A 16,435-nucleotide genomic window follows, 5' to 3' on the forward strand; every position below is an offset into this window, starting at 1 on the left:
TGATATTACAGGTACTTTAAAGGGGATGACTAGCAACTGCATGCTGATCAGTGGGAATCAGTGGGAATGCTGGGGGATGATTGTTCCTATCCTTGTGGAATTCATTTGAGAGTACATTATATATCTATTGTAGTGTGAAAATTATTTGCTTCAGAACGGTCTCATATTCAAGTAATGTGCAGTTTAATGCCCCATTACTGTACAGGCATGCTAACCTGGAAACATTAAACTGCACATTACTTGAAAATGGGACCATTCTGAAGCAAAAAATGTTCACACAGCAATAGATATATAATGTACTCTTAAATGAATCCTACAAGGATAGGAACAATCATCCCCCAGCATTCCCACTGATTCCCACTGATCAGTTACTAGCCATCCCCTTCAGAATTAATCTTTGATTGTCCCCTAACTTATTAATATTTACATACATGTGTAACATTAAAAAAGTGCACAATTTTCCCCTTTTTTTGTTAAAAAAGTGAGAATTTTTAACATGTTAAATGCTCCAAAATAAGGCTCAGAGGGCACTAGAGAGCATCTAGAACCCCAGAGGGATGGAGAAAAAGTATAATTTCAGTATTAAATAGTAAATTGTTAGCATTTTAACCTCTGGCCTTTGGTCCTTGCCTTTTAACCCTATGACCCTAATATTCCCAAGAGAACATGCATAAACATGTACTAAGTTTCATGATGATACCTTGAAGCCACTTCCTAGATATAGAAGAAGTGAAATTTACCACTTCCACATGACCTTTGACATATAGACCTTTAGAGAATCTCTATGGTGTAATACATGTATACACTTAAGTTTCAAGAAAAATCCTGCAGGCATTGCATAAATATGAGGTGAAAAAGTGCAATTTTGAGGAGTTAATCTTGACCTTTGACCCCTGACCCCTAAATTCCCCTAGATAATCAATTCCAGTCAGTGCATGCATATGTACCAAGTTCCATGAAGATACCTTGAACCACTTCCAAGATATGGAGAAAAAATGACATTTAAAAATTTCACTTGACCCTTGACCTTTGAATTTTGACCTCATAACCCAAAAATCTGTCTAGAGAATCTTCATTTGGTAATACATGTATACACTAAGTTTCAAGAAAATACCTTCAGGTATTGCATAGATATGGGGGGAAATAGTAAAATTTTGAGCACTTGACCTTGACCTTTTGACCTTTGACCTCGAGCATGTGCACCCAAAAGTTGATAGGCACAACTTCGCCCACTCATACATACACATGCCAAGTTTCATTAGGATACCTCAAACGGTTTTCAGTTACCCTTTCCACAAAATCGATTACGGACGGACGGACGGAAGGACAGAAGAACGGACAACCCGAAAACATAATGCCTCCGGCGACACTTCGTGGCGGAGGCATAAAATGTACTAAAAACTTAAGAAATATTCATGACAAAATAACTGCCTTTACTGTAATGAGTCCAGATGTGATTTGCATGTAATGTTATCAATAAATCTATGAAACTTGTCATGATACTGACTTCAACTGTATATCAAAGGAATCTTTGTGAGTTGTTAATTTGTCATTACAAATTGTAGTTCACATACAACTTAATTATAATCATCACAATCAAATGTGAAATAACTTATCTTGTCTGTATTGCCAAACACTTAGTGAATCATATAAGTTACATGTTTATGCACTACAAGCACAATTATCATCCTCACAGGAAGATGGGCAATACTGCCATTCATAGAATGTCTGTTTTAATCAGTCATCTATCATCACTCTAATATCTTTATCATCAAATTCTACCCAGTCCTTACTGCAAACAACATCATTCCATCATCTGTAATTTGGTATCAGACACCATCAGATCCATCATCATCTTCATTGCCATGGTGATCTACCTCATTGACCACTCAGTACAAGTCATACAGAGTGTCTATGTTTGCATAGAATCATAGAAAGACATCAAAATCGGTATCCTGATTTTGTCATCATAATTTAGAGGAGACCTGACCTATCTCTGCTGCCCCACTAGTAATCAACTTGTTGATGTCCTCCTGGCTATAACCCGCCTCAGCCAGCACAGTCTGGGTGTCTTGACCGATCTCTGGCTGTGCCATGGAAGTGGGCGTGGCAGGGGTGCGGCTGAGTATGGGAGCAGGGGTCGGCTCATGTGACCCTTTAGTGTTCTTGAGGAAGTTTCCCATGACCTTGTTCTGAGGGTGCTCAGCTGCCTCATCCCGTGTCAGGACCGGAGTCACACAGGCATCTGTGTTGCTGAAGATGCGAGTCCACTCTGCCTGGGTCTTAGTGACAAAGATACGAGCAAAGGTCTGCTTCATGCGAGGCCAGTCCTCCTTACTCATCTGGAATGGCAGGTCATTGTCCTCTGACAGTCCAAGACCTACAGACATTAAAATGGGAGAGGAAGAAAGGAGAAACAAAAAGGGAATCCTTGTAGTCAACAGTAAATTGTCAAAACTGGTTACATTGTGCAATGGCTCGCTTTGGAAAATGTCACTTTTCACTCTTGAATACACAATGTAAAATGTATACATGTAAACCATAATATTAATGAAGTGATATTATATTTCATGACAACAGACTCATATAAGACAATGTAAAATCAACACCATAATATAAAATCATGTAGGTTTAATCATATATTCTGTGCAGAAGATATAAAAATAAATAACCTATGCCACATAGTAAATTCATGATTTCTTGCTCTAGTGAAATTGCTATATGACACCAGCTTATTACAGACTATGTACACATACAAGAATCAATCACCAACTGGTTATGGATGTATGGTAAAGTCTGTCATTATGAACTGATAATATTGTCTGCTCTGCAACTGCACAAAATTTATATAAAAAGTCCTGAATTTTTCCCATGACATTTTCCAAGTGATTTCCCAAACGATTCTACATGTATACGTAGGATTAAGCAATTTCAGTATGCTTCCATGCCATTGCAATAATCCACAGGAGTCAAAGTGTAGTAAATGATTCACTCTAGTTATAATACATGAAACTGCAAGAATAACTAGAAATGTCGCTATGGCGACTGGTATGCCTCCGCCATAATGCATGGTTTTCCTATCAGATGTATAGTACAATATCTTCACAATGTGTGATGACAGTTTCACATAACTGGCAAAATATTGAAATGACAGGTTAATCACAAATGTCTTGAATGTTCACTTTCCTTGAACTAGGTTTGCTATTGTCTTAAGAGTGCAGGTACGTACATGTACAAAACTGTATTTGGGGAATTGAGGATTTTTACTTGACTTTTGACCCTTTCATAAGTTTATGCATTGAGTAATTTTCAAGGTATGAAGAAAAAGTGTAATTACAGTATAAAATAGATTTTTGTTTTTGCATTTTAGCCTGGCCTTTGACCCTTAATCTTTGACCTTTGACCTCTTGGCAGGAAATTTCCCAGAGAATCTCCATTAGGTAGTACATGTATATACAGTCTGTATTAAGTTTTAGAAATATCCTGCAAGCATTGCATATATACTAGTATATGAGGGCAATAGTGAAATTTTGAGGAGTTGACCTTGACCTTTGACCCATGACTATTTACCCATGACCCCTAAATTCCCTAGATAATCCCTGCCAGTCAGTACATGCTTAAGATGTACCAAGTTCCATGAAGATACATTGAACCATTTGCAAGAAAAGGGAAATTGTAACATTTCACCTGACCTTTGACCTTTTGACCTTTGACCTTATGAAATGAATCTCTCTGGAGAATATTTATGCAGTAGTACATGTCTACCCTAAGTTTCAAGAAAATACCTTCAGGCATTGCATAGATATGGGGGAAATAGCACAATTTTTAGCATTTGACCTTGACCTTTTGACCTTTGACCTCTTGCCAATTTCACTAAAAAAAAACTACTCAATTAATTGCCCCATAATACGTCATCCTTGGACCAAGTTTGGTGAAAGTTGCTTCATCCAGTTGAGTTATCGCGTGAACAGATAAATTTTAGGATTTGACCTTGATCTTTGACCTTTGACCTCTGTCCGATTTCACTCAAAACTTATCAAGTAATTGTTCCATCATACATCATCCTCGGACATAGTTTGGTGAAATTTGCTTGATCCAGTCTTGAGTTATCGCGTAAATGGATGAAATTTCATGATTTGACCTTGACCTTTGACCTTTGGCCTTTAGCTGATTTCACCCAAAATTTAATCAAGTAATTGCCCCATCATACTTTATAGTTGGACCAAGTTTGGTAAAATTCCACTTCATACTACTCAAGTTATCGCGTAAATGAATGCGGATGGACAACCCGAAAACATAATGCCTCCGGCACCACTTCGTGGCAGAGGCATACAAACCCTTCAATCACTATAACACTGAAACATTTCCAAACTTTATTGCTTCTTCTGTCAAACTCAGGAAAATGTACCTTCTAAGAACTGCATATAAAACTGGGGCTCTAGGGCACCAACTGCCATGAATTTGCCATCCAGAGTACGGTAGGTTTCATAGAATGGGGCCCCTGTATCAAGGAGATTTGAACCTCTGTCCTCTCCACACACACCAAGGTCACGACCCATCCAGAACCAGGAGCAGACGTATGCTGTACCACTCAGCTGTACGCAAAGGGTGGAGTCAACAGGTATAACATGTTCAGCAGTACAGTCATATCAGAATTTGTGTACAAATTGGTACTTCTCAGGAAATGCAGTGCAGTATATTACAAAATTACTGTTTGTAGGTATATATCCACTCACAATCCATGTTATTTCTTTCAAAGAATAAACATATCTGTACTTCTTTGAAAACATTTAATGCAAAGATGATATTTTACTGACATAATCTAATTCACTGATACCATTTTAATATATGTTGTTCATAACAACGAACAACCCAAGGCTTGCCTGAAGTACCAGGTAGCCAAAATGATTGTATAGTTGATCCAATGCTTAAAAACTGGATTCCATGTAATACAATAAATCAAATAAGTTTAACTGGGTGAGGGGGTTTGTTACAAGAGAAAAAAAAAATATCTGTGAATTTGAATCACTAGTACACCAGCTTGGTGGAATTACATAATTCTCCTTAGTAACAACACAAATGTCAATATTCATGTTTGGGCTTAAATAGGGTGCTTTGACTCAGTATCCCATTCATTTACAGCAGATCATTTCAGTATATGCTAATTGCTATAGGGGAGCCTATCCTCTAGAGTAATCATCTTCTCAGTCATACACTATGCAGCACAATGAACTGGGAGTCATGAACTCACAGTATCAACCTTTGACCCTGAACTCAAATGACTTGCAAGGATAGCCTTGTTTTCAAAGATTAGTTATAAAGAAAGCAAATCAACAGGCATCAAGTAGGTTTAATGTCAAAGCATACATGTATTTGCCTTTTCCAAAACAAAAACAAAAACATGACATGTGAACCTTGTCATTCAGCTGCTTCCATCATCCTACGCACTCCTTCTAACAAGATACTGTAAAATGAGTAATGTTCGCGGGCATTTTAATTTCGCGAATTTCGCAAGCGGCAAAATTTGCAAAATCAAAATGCATGCAAAAGTTCTTGCCTACACAATATGCATTGGATGCCAGTGGTATGTCGCGAGAATTTCATGCTGCGAGAAAGACCGTCGGCTCCAATTCGCGAAATTTTCATGCCGCGAATATATCATGTTTTACAGTATTGTCAGGATTACTCTAAGTACTACGATCAATTATGCAAATCATCCCAAATGATAAAGATTACAGTCTCTTTCTACCAGTATAGTAAAGAAATATATACCGTATCTAAATCATCTATCAGTGTTAATACCACCTATCATGCAATGATGAATGAGCAGAGCTAATGGTAACCATGACAACCAAAGATTACAGGTGTATCACAGAACAAACTAAGACCTTGTGATTGGTCAAGACCAGACAGTTTCTGTACATGAGGATCCTATCAGCAGAGACCATTGAAACATTTAAAAAGCTTTTGAAATCACATATGTTCGCATCTTGTTTTGGTTGAATTTTCGAAAATTGCTCAATGGGTGTATATCTCTATCTATCTCTTTCTTCTTTTTCAGCCTTCTTATGTACAATTATGACTACCTATGACTACCATGTATGCTATTCTTTTTATAATTACGTCCCTCTGCGCCTTAGAATAGGCTACTAGATCGAAGGCGCATTACAAATGCTGAAATTATTATTATTACATATTGGTGTATGACATACCAAATTAGCATCAATGACCTGTCCTAGCCCAGACTTTGTCCTCTCAAAGAGAGCCATAAGGATACCCATGGCACACATGAGACCGCCTCCGGCAAAGTCTGCAATGAGGTTCAGTGGTGGGGTTGGGTTTCCCCCCTTTCTCCCCAACAGTGACAGAACTCCTGAAGACGAAAACACAAGACAATACAATGTGATTTAAAATCCTGGAAACAAAAGATACATACACAGCATGTATATGAGCTGAACTGGTGGTGTTCCTTTAAATGTTAGCCTGCTATCATACATGTACATTCAATTTCTACAAAGTCTCTCCTATGTAAACTGTATAGCTATACTTTAACTATACACAAAATATCATTTGAATATTACTTATTACATATACTCACTTTAGACGAATCACCCCTATTATGATTTGAACTATTGAAATGTCAAACATGCAGGAAACTAAAAGCACACCAGCCGACTTGACAATCCCAGTTCATTATCATACGATGTGAGAAGCTTTTAACCCTTTGAGCACAAGTCCTGAGTATACTTGGGCAGGTGTCTATGGGAAATGCGTGTTGTAGCAAAATCAGTCCGTCCTCAACAGGTTAAGTATGGAACCCAAGTATCCTCTGCGGTGAAGTATCAAAAGATAAAATTGATTTTAAAATTCCTTACCACACAGTCTGCCATAGACTTACAGTTAAAATCAACTTTATAATCGATTTTAACTCTTCATAAAACGGGGCCCAGGTCCTCAGACACTACTCGTCGTCGGTGATAGGATATATTAGTACAGAAATTTTGATCTCTTTTTTTTTTTTTGGGGGGGGGGGAGACACTATTTAAGAAAAGCAATCTAAACTAGAGAAGCACTCTGAGAGCACAGATCTCCACCAAGCAGCTCATTTCAATCACTGATCTTGTTCTTCCATAGAGAGCAGTGATTTGCACCCATATGTATGCATGCTGAAAGTCTTTTGATGCGTCATCAACTTCCAGCTGTGCTGCGTGCCTTGCCCTGGCAGAAACTAGAGCACGCACTTTAGTAAGCGTATTCAAACCTCAAAAATGCACAGCTTGAACTCTCAAGTTCATTAACCCTACCTGCCTAAATATTGAAAATCCTTCATAAAATCCATAAAAATTCCCAGATCACTACCAAAATTTAATAATATGTTCCTTTTGTTGTTCTTAACTTTTCCTGTAAGTTTCATCCAAATCCCTTCACAATTTTTTTTTTTATTTTGCACACGGATAAACAAACAAACGGCGGTGAAAATATAACCTCCTCCCTTGGTGAAGGTAACAAACAAAGAGGTAACAAACAAAGTTGATGTATGACATTAACTGAAAGTGATGCCACATAATAAGTGAAGAGTCTGCAACAGGCTTTCAAAAAATGAAAAGGGTCCAAAATATAATACATACATGTAATCACCCAAACTGGAAAGAAGAGTGTTTCAAAAAAAGTGCAAATCAGACAATTTCTAGTTTGTTTTATGATCCTAAACTTGAAAAGTATACACAAGAAGTACTACTCTATCAGAAAATATGAAAATGAAAGATTGACAAGGTTGATCCATGTCACCTACTAGTAACCCTCCTGAATTCCCAGAGTGCATGTAAGCTTCTCCTGTAATAATCCTCTTGTCACAAACAGTGTAGGATTAAGTATCAATAAGTACCTGACATGGACACGTAGTTGATATCATGTCCTGCCATTTTATTCCAGGGACCATCTTGCCCAAAGCCACTCAGCCTGGCATAGATGAGCCTTGGGTTTTCCTTCGTCATGATAGCTGGCCCCAGACCCATCCTTTCCATTACACCTGAGAGCAGAGTAAGAAATGAGCAAATTTAAGTCAGGTCCATTGTGGATTCAGATATATTACTGAGACAAGAGCAAGATCACAGGACAGTACCAATGTCAACAATTTCATCATTCACAATCAGCAGATTTTTACCTTGGTAAAGCTTTCATCAACAATACTACAGGCTTCTTCAGACTGTTATCAATTTCATCACTAACATTTTCCGTTTCTTCAATTGGACAAATCTTTCAAGAAATTATGCTATACACAGGATAATTCCTCATTATCAAGCACAAAGCATTTTAGAGAAGTTAGCATATAAGTCTCTTAAATCTAAAGTTATTTTACCAAGAAAAATTGTTACAGACACAGGGAGAAGAAAAACAGAATAACAGAATAAAAAACGGACACTTGATGCCAGATATAAACAGTCTGTTAATTACTAAAAACATATTCCATACAAAGACATTGCACTTTTAATATTGTACACTCCAGCATCAAATCTTTCAATGGATGGCTATGGAACAGAGAGATGGTCTATAGTCTTTAGTGCACAGCAGTGAAAAAGGTGCCATCTGAAGGCATTGGTACCGAATGGTACCTGGTCTAAAAGGTTCAATGAGGACATCCGCATCTTTGCTGACTCTCTTAAAAGCCTCCAATCCTTCCGGCATCTTGAGGTCTAGCGCCACCGACAATTTGCCACGGGCAAGACGGTCACTGTCCAGTATCTGCCGGACACGGTCAACACGGATGACCTTTGCCCCAAAGTCTGCTAGGATCATTCCAGCATGAGGGGCTGGGGCCAGACCAGCAATTTCTATCACCTTGACTCCTTTCAGGGCCATGTCTGTACAAAGCAGCAGAATAAAAGAACAAACATACCTGCATCAGTATGACATCTTTTTTTTTTTCTTTTGACATTGAATTCAATTTAAATTTTTACAGTGAAAGCATTCCAACAAGAGATGGGGAAAGACAGCACTTACATTTGTACTTCTACAGTGTGGCTTTAATTTCATTTCACCTTCTTTAGTGGTTAAATTAGGATAAAGAAGTAAAATATGGACTGTGATACTGAACAGAATTATGAGAAATTAAGATTAAGATGACACAGTGCTCATATTGTTAAATCAAACATAAGAAAAGCACAAGCTAAGTGTAGCAGAGTAAACTACCTGATGTTGTTTCCTTACAAAAAATATCACTGAAGGTGATTAATACCCCCGCCCCGTGACGACAGTCTTACCCAAGGAATGATCTTTCCTTGATCTTCTGCCATTTAAATGCCGTTACCATGGCAACGCAGCTTCCGACACGTCCGAAAAATATGTCTTGCACATCTTCCCACCAAGACTATTGTGTGTGCCACATTTCATAAGCTTTTGTCAAAAACTGAGGAAGTAGTTCAATCCACAAGATCTTTCCTTGATCTTCTGCTATTTATATGCCGTTACCATGGCAACGCAGCTTCCGACACATCCGAAAAATATGTCTTCCACATCTTCCCACCAAGATCAAGGTGTGTGCCACATTTCATAAGCTTTGGTAAAAAAACTGAGGAAGTAGTTAAATCCGCAAGATCTTTCCTTGATCTTCTGCCATTAATATGCCATTACCATGGCAACGTACTTTCGGGTACTGTCAAAAAATGCGTCTTGCACATCTACAACCAAAGGCACACATCTGTACCAAGTTTCATGGAAATTGGGCAAAAACTGAGGAAGTAGTTTGCAACACAAAATTTTCCATCATTTTGGCTCATAATATGTGAGCTGTTACCATGGCAACATACTTTTTGTCACTGTCAAGAAATGTGTCATGCTGACCTATATCCTAAGACAAACATTCAATATGAATTCCATGAGAATTGGAAGAACACTGATGAAGCAGTTTTGCCATGAAGCATTTTGCCGTATATTTTACCAATAACATGCCGTTACCATGGCAATGCACTTTTTGCCACTGCGGAAATATGTGTCTTGCACATTAACATATTCAGATGAACATCTGTACCTAATTTCATAAAAATTGATCAAAAACTGTGGGAGGAGTTCGCGACGCAAGATTTGTACCCATTTTTGCCCATAATATGCCGTTACCATGGCAACGTACTTTTGGGTACTGTCAAAAAATACCTCTTGCACATCTACAACCCAAGGCACACATCTGTGCCAAGTTTTATGGGAATCGGTTGAAAACTGAGGAAGTAGTTCGCGACGCAAGATTTGCAACGGACCGACCGCCCGACCGCCCGACCGTCCGCTGATTCCTATCAAACATACCCCCTTCAAACTTCGTTTGGCGGGGGTATAATAATTGGGGGAGGGGGAACACACACACTGCAGAAATTCAAGTGCTGCAAACAGTCAGCTATGATGCCGATATTTAAAGCAGGAGATATTTCTTCGTTGAATAACTACCGCCCCATCTCAATCTTACCAACAGTGAGTAAAATTATCGAAAGGGCCGTACATCAACAACTGAGCGAATTCATGAATGCGAATGATTTACTACACCCTAATCAATCTGGTTTTAGACCATTTCATTCCACATCAACTGCTCTTGCAAAACTTGTGAATCAGTGGTCTTTGAATATAGATAATAATCAAATTTCTGGAGTTGCCTTCATAGATCTTCGGAAGGCATTCGACACTGTAGATCATGACCTACTTTTACATAAATTAAAGTGTATAGGGTGTAGTAAGACGACTGTAGATTGGTTTAAATCCTATTTAAGTGACAGACAGCAAGTGACGCAATTCAAAGGAGCCAAGTCCCACCCTTCAACTATTAAATTGGGTGTACCTCAAGGGTCAATTCTTGGTCCCCTTTTATTTTCAATATATGTCAACAGTCTACCCGAGTGTACTTCAGAAGGTGTTATAGATATGTACGCTGACGATACGACCCTCACTGTCAGTGCTAATGACGCAACAGTTTTAGAAGAAAAGATAACTGTTGCACTAAATAAAGTAATGGGGTGGATTAAGAAAAATCGGCTCGTCCTTAACACTGACAAAACTTCTGTCATGATTATCGGCTTCCGTGCTAATCTCGGGAAAATTGAAAATTTCAGTATTTCATTAGATGGTAGTCGGATTAAAAGAGTTCAGTTCACTAAATGTTTAGGTGTTTTAATAGATGAAGAACTGAAATGGTCTAAACAAATCAAAAATGTATGTAAACGTACCCAAAAAAGTGTCTGCATGATAAAGAGAGCGAAGGCCTTTTTGCCCCAACAATCCCTAAAATTACTTTATAATAGTCTAGTGTTACCACAATTTGATTACTGTTCTGTTGTTTGGTCAAACAGATTTCAATACCATACAACTAAGCTAGAAAAAATTCAAAAGAGAGCAGCAAGAATAATTTTGGACAAAACATATGACACACCGTCGGCTGATTTATTCAAAAGTCTTAAATGGATGACACTAGACAAACGTTTTGATTTCAGCCGCGTTATGATGATATATAAATGCGTCCATAACTTAGCACCTTCGTACCTTCAGGTGCACTTAGTTAAGCCTAGTGATGTACATGAACATCATACAAGGCTAATAGACAGTGGAAATCTATGTGTGCCAAGATTTCGCTCTGATTGTCACAAGTGCAGCCCAATCGTATCCTCTGTACTTGAATGGAACAGGCTAGATCATTCAATTAGATCAGCTTCTTCCATATATTCATTTAAGAGATTGTTTAAGCAAAGTTGCTATTTGTAAGTAACACACGAAATTCATTCTGGGCTTTATCATTCCTGTATAATAGCGTTTTTAATTGTTATTTCGGCATTCTGGTGAACTCTTGCTGTGGCATGTACTTTTTATGTTACTTTGCAATGTACAGTATGCTGGTATGTATCTACACTGTATTATGTCATCTTCTGTATATACGTTTTGCTATCTAATGTACATATGTTCATCAATATTATTCAGGGCTCCATGGAAGACCACTATTTATTGGTGAATGGACTACCCTGACAAAAGATTAGAAATAAATAAATAAATAAATAAATAAATAAATAAAATGCCTCCGCTGCTCATGCAATCACTACTGTACAGTGTATTATACCAGGGAGGTGATTTCCTCTCACCTCCCTGATTATACCTATCAGACATACACATGTGTGGCCCTTCATTTACAATTTTATGCAGCTCGGGATCAGTGATCTTGATGATAGACCAACAATTGACCTTTATACCGTGAAAAAGGTATCCAGATACAAATTCTGTATACGTACATATCTGTTGTTTGAATTGAGATATTATCTTTCCTTATCAGCTTTTCTATATGCTATATCATACACTTTGATATGCTGCCATATATCTAACACACTGTATTTTTGTACATGAAACAGCAATAGATGGGATAATTTATTTAGGCTTTGATCCTTTAATTTTATTGGGTTTTTTTTTTTTAAACCAATCAATATCTTTAATGTACATTGTATAAACATCAAGATTTCTTTTTGTTCAAAAAGAGCACTATAGTGCGCAACATTCATTAAAACAATGGGAAGTCATAAAATATTCCATGAGCTTCGTTACAATTGTCACTATACTCAAGGTCAACTACACTCATAGAAAACAAATGACGCAAAATGGCGGGACACACAATTTTGAATTATTAATTTCATTGTTTTTTCAATCGTTTGATATTGGTATATCTTATGCTAGTAATTTAATAGTACGCTCTGAAATGAAATTACTCTTTGTATTAGCATTTAAAAAAGTTTCAACATGCTTCAATCTTGAAATGCGACATAAGGATACTTATTTGTAGTATCACTGGGACATGGGGTTTTCAGTGGTACGGATACAGCAAAATTAAAATAAATATGTCGGGATAAACAATTCATCCCCATTTTTGTATGTTATCTGAATAACATGAATGTAAGTCATTATAAACAGAACAGAAAGTAATGAAATGACCTTTTATTTTAGTACATATCACCTTTAAACTAGCGGGACACAGAAATATACACTTAGCGAAGAATGACCCATATACAGTACAGGTATGCAGGGTGGTCCACAACTTGAAATTGGAGCATGTTGCAAGCTCAGAATCTGAGAATACTGCAGAAATTGTATGTGCGCTCAACGAGCACGTAGACGCAATATTTTGCAGCTTATCTCTCTTTGTGCTGCTCACATTCAGTGTTCTCTCTCATGTTTTGCACACAAGTATTTAAGTACCAGGTAGTTTGATATTTCTTGTGTTTTGCACATGTTTTTCACATGAACCTTGAATACAGTTTATTTTGAGCTTGTAGCAAATTTTCGAGGATGTTGCACAACATGTTGCTGGCTTTTGAGGATGCTGCACATGATTTGAGGATGTTGCACAAGAATTTTAGCATGTTGCAGCGACATGCTTAAACCCCTCGTGGACTACCCTGCGTATGGTATTACCAGACAGCATGGAAATTCAGAGCTACCCAGTCTCATGCATTGTGAGTGAGACTCGAGCATTTAGGGTCTGTCTCACGATCTCACGCATGACACCCATTTTTCTCACGCATCGGGAGCATAGCTTAAAGGATTAAAGTGAGAGCTGCAATTGAAGGCATATTTCTCTTTTGTCTTTCAAAGTATGTAAAAAACAGTCACTAAAGTATGCACCAGCTTGCACCATTAAGAGCTAAAAATTGAAAAAGCTCCCTACCGTGGGAGGGCGGACACCCCCCTTCCACACCCTCCCCTCGCTCAGTCGCTTCGCTCCCTCGCTCATGCACATGCGCGCGCCGAGATGCTGAGTCAACGAAATCTCACTCATAAAAATTTTTTGAACTTGGCATCTATGGAAATTCCGGACACGCACATTTCTACGTACTAGTCTAATGACATTCAATATAGGCCCGGGGCTTCGCAGACTAGCCTCACAGAGCGTGATGGACCAAAATTGCGAAAAATGCAACACAAAAATGTAGAAAACGCTAGTTTAGAAGAAGATGTCAATTTTTCAAAAGATACTTTATAATTCAAATAAAAATAAGAATGAAATAGTCTAAATAAAAACGTCTAAATAAAAACTTTATGGCGTGCACTGTTCAAAATGTTCATTTTAGACATTTTACCGTAAACTACAAAACTTATGCCTCATTTGCCGATTTTTTTCTTTGTCGTCCACTCGGTAGGAATGTAATGTGAATCGTGGGTAAGAATTGTGATTCTGGTGCAAGGACAAGATTCGAAAGACGTCAATTATTCCGTTACAAAAATCATGTCCGGAATTAATGTGATTTTACACCACACAAAAAGACAACTTTTTGAAGAGGGTTTTTTTTTATTATTTGAAGTCGATTTTCCAAAAGTCAGAGTGAATAATTTTCACAGTTTTGCCGAATTCGTAATTAAATTTTCAAGACTTATTGAGAATAACTTGTGTTTACTTTTTGGCCGAAATGTCGCCCTGGCCTGGCCCTCTGAGTACCGAATTCAGGGCCACGAAAATGAAAAAAAAAAAAAAAGCGTCCGGTGATGCGATCAACTCTCCTACTACTAGATCTAGTACTAGTAGTCATACTATATTGCTGCATTGCTGACAAAACTTGTTTTGACTTTGGCGCCTAATTCAACCCCCTAAAACACATGATAGTCCTAGACAAGCAATGTCAATACATAGCATACAGAGATAGCAGAGCCAGAGAGGGAGATGGAGAGAGAGATTGTGAAGTAGGCTACGGCCACGGGTCGAATCCAAACCGATGTCTGTTGTTCGTACCTAGTCCTAGTAGTAGTGTGTACCTGCGTGTACGTGTTGAGCTGAGGAACCAGTGTGTTGATGCCTGAGTGAAAGAGGGGAGATCTTGTCCACTATAGTCAGCGTCGAGCGACCCGTTTGCCAAGCCTGCTGGGCGTATCGCTGTGAAAACTAGAACAGTAAGAAGCCAAATTACTGTGTAGTGTCAGCCTCGGATTATGCAACCATTATGTGCTCTGCTGTGCTGCAAAGAACCTCTTTTGGACAGCTGCAAACTAGTAGCAGACGGCAGTGAGGAGGCGGAGTCCCAAGTCTGTTCTCACGTACAATTTGTACGTACACTAAAGCACACATGTTCCGCGCGTGGTGCGATGCGGCATGCGGTCGGTGCAGGTGGCGTGGGGAATATACCCGCGCGCGCTCTTCGTCCACACCATAGAGATGTATACAATTTACTTAGTATACTAGTATATCTCTATGGTCCACACACATGTAAAAAAAAGCAACCTTCATTGCAGGAGTGATGAGAATATACTTCATGAAGTTATTTACTGAATGAAATTCTGTTTAAATAATGCAAACATATTGGTAAATGCTCTCAGGCGGTACATCAAAAACAGTGCAATATTTTCTTTTAGGATGTCCTAGTTACAAAGAATATAGAAATCAGTTACAAAATCATCTTAGGAGTAACTAACCTTAGTGTAAGTACAATATATTGAATCATCATCAACAAAAGTATATCATTTGGTTTGTTAAAAATGCACTGGTAGATATTGGACATTTAGTTTTCATATTGATATTTTAGTTTTATTTATTTATTGGATAGTATATATAATGATAAAAGGTAAAATTGGTATGTATTGTTATTATCAATTGATCGCATGTATAAGATATCTACAGAGCATACAATAAAACATTAAGGTATAGATGAAATACAAATAGAGAAAAATTTGATAGGACATACAACATATAATTATAAATAATGTGGCGGTATGACTACATACAAAGACAATGCCATAGATGGGGGAAGGAACAAGAAAGGAAACGCCCTTGTGAGTAGCTGACCCATGTACTGTAACATGCATACTTTTGACAGATTAAAAAAAAATGTGAGTTAAGTTGACAAAACAGAACAATTAGTCAAAACAATGCAATCATTACAAAACAAAACTACGGAGGTATGGACAATAACAACACAAAAACAGCGGAAACAAAATACATCTTGAATTAGCTATAAGTATAATCTTCCAATAAAAATTGTTCATATTTAATCTTGAAGTCATTTATAGATTTGATGCTTTCATTTCTCTCGCGAGATTGATATGATCTGAATGCATTTATATTTGAACCTAAAAAACCTTGCAATTAAAGGTTTAATTAAAGGTTTAATTTTGCTCTATCTGATGATGGACTTATCCTTTGAAATACTTTAAAATGGCGCTTGGTGTTTTTGCAATAAAACTCTTCATAATTTTTCACCCACCAGCATCCAGGCACTTGCACACTCGGGTGCCCTTGTGATATGCACGCACACACACACGCACACACACACACACACACACACACACACACACACACACACACAGTCACATGTAAATCGCTGCAAGAATCTTCAGGATTGAAGCAGAGATATTAAGTTTCTTAATAAGTGTCTGGGACGAGAAAGTGCGATTTAGCGAAACAGCGCCGGAGGAGGTGGGGGGGGGGGGGGGGGGT

At 37.9% G+C, this 16,435-nt stretch overlaps 1 protein-coding gene across 1 annotated transcript; it reads right to left on the bottom strand.

Annotated features, from left to right (window-relative positions):
* Window positions 1-1,967: 1,967 nt before the first annotated feature.
* LOC139721315 (alpha-methylacyl-CoA racemase-like) lies at window positions 1,968-14,966 on the bottom strand. The gene is made up of 6 exons (XM_071632636.1): window positions 14,761-14,966; window positions 8,613-8,861; window positions 7,886-8,029; window positions 6,213-6,373; window positions 4,409-4,595; window positions 1,968-2,380 (listed from the first exon to the last, which is right to left on the bottom strand). Exons 2-6 carry the CDS (start codon window positions 8,857-8,859, stop codon window positions 1,968-1,970), a joined length of 1,152 nt encoding a protein of 383 aa, XP_071488737.1. The 5' UTR covers window positions 8,860-8,861; window positions 14,761-14,966.
* Window positions 14,967-16,435: the final 1,469 nt, after the last annotated feature.

The sequence above is a fragment of the Diadema antillarum genome, unplaced genomic scaffold (assembly GCF_040938485.1).
Source record: "Diadema antillarum isolate AM-2024a unplaced genomic scaffold, OU_Dant_1.0 scf00000141, whole genome shotgun sequence".
NCBI lineage: Eukaryota > Metazoa > Echinodermata > Echinoidea > Diadematoida > Diadematidae > Diadema > Diadema antillarum.

What these genes read in the sequence shown, in the direction of transcription:
- LOC139721315 (XM_071632636.1), bottom strand. Translation starts at nt 8,859, where the DNA reads ATGGCCCTGAAAGGAGTCAAGGTGATAGAAATTGCTGGTCTGGCCCCA. An exon ending in CATTGAACCTTTTAGACCAG is followed by an intron (nt 8,030 to 8,612) that starts GTACCATTCGGT and finishes CTCTGCTCTCAG; the next exon opens with GTGTAATGGAAAGGATGGGT. An exon ending in CAACTACGTGTCCATGTCAG is followed by an intron (nt 6,374 to 7,885) that starts GTACTTATTGAT and finishes TTTCGTCTTCAG; the next exon opens with GAGTTCTGTCACTGTTGGGG.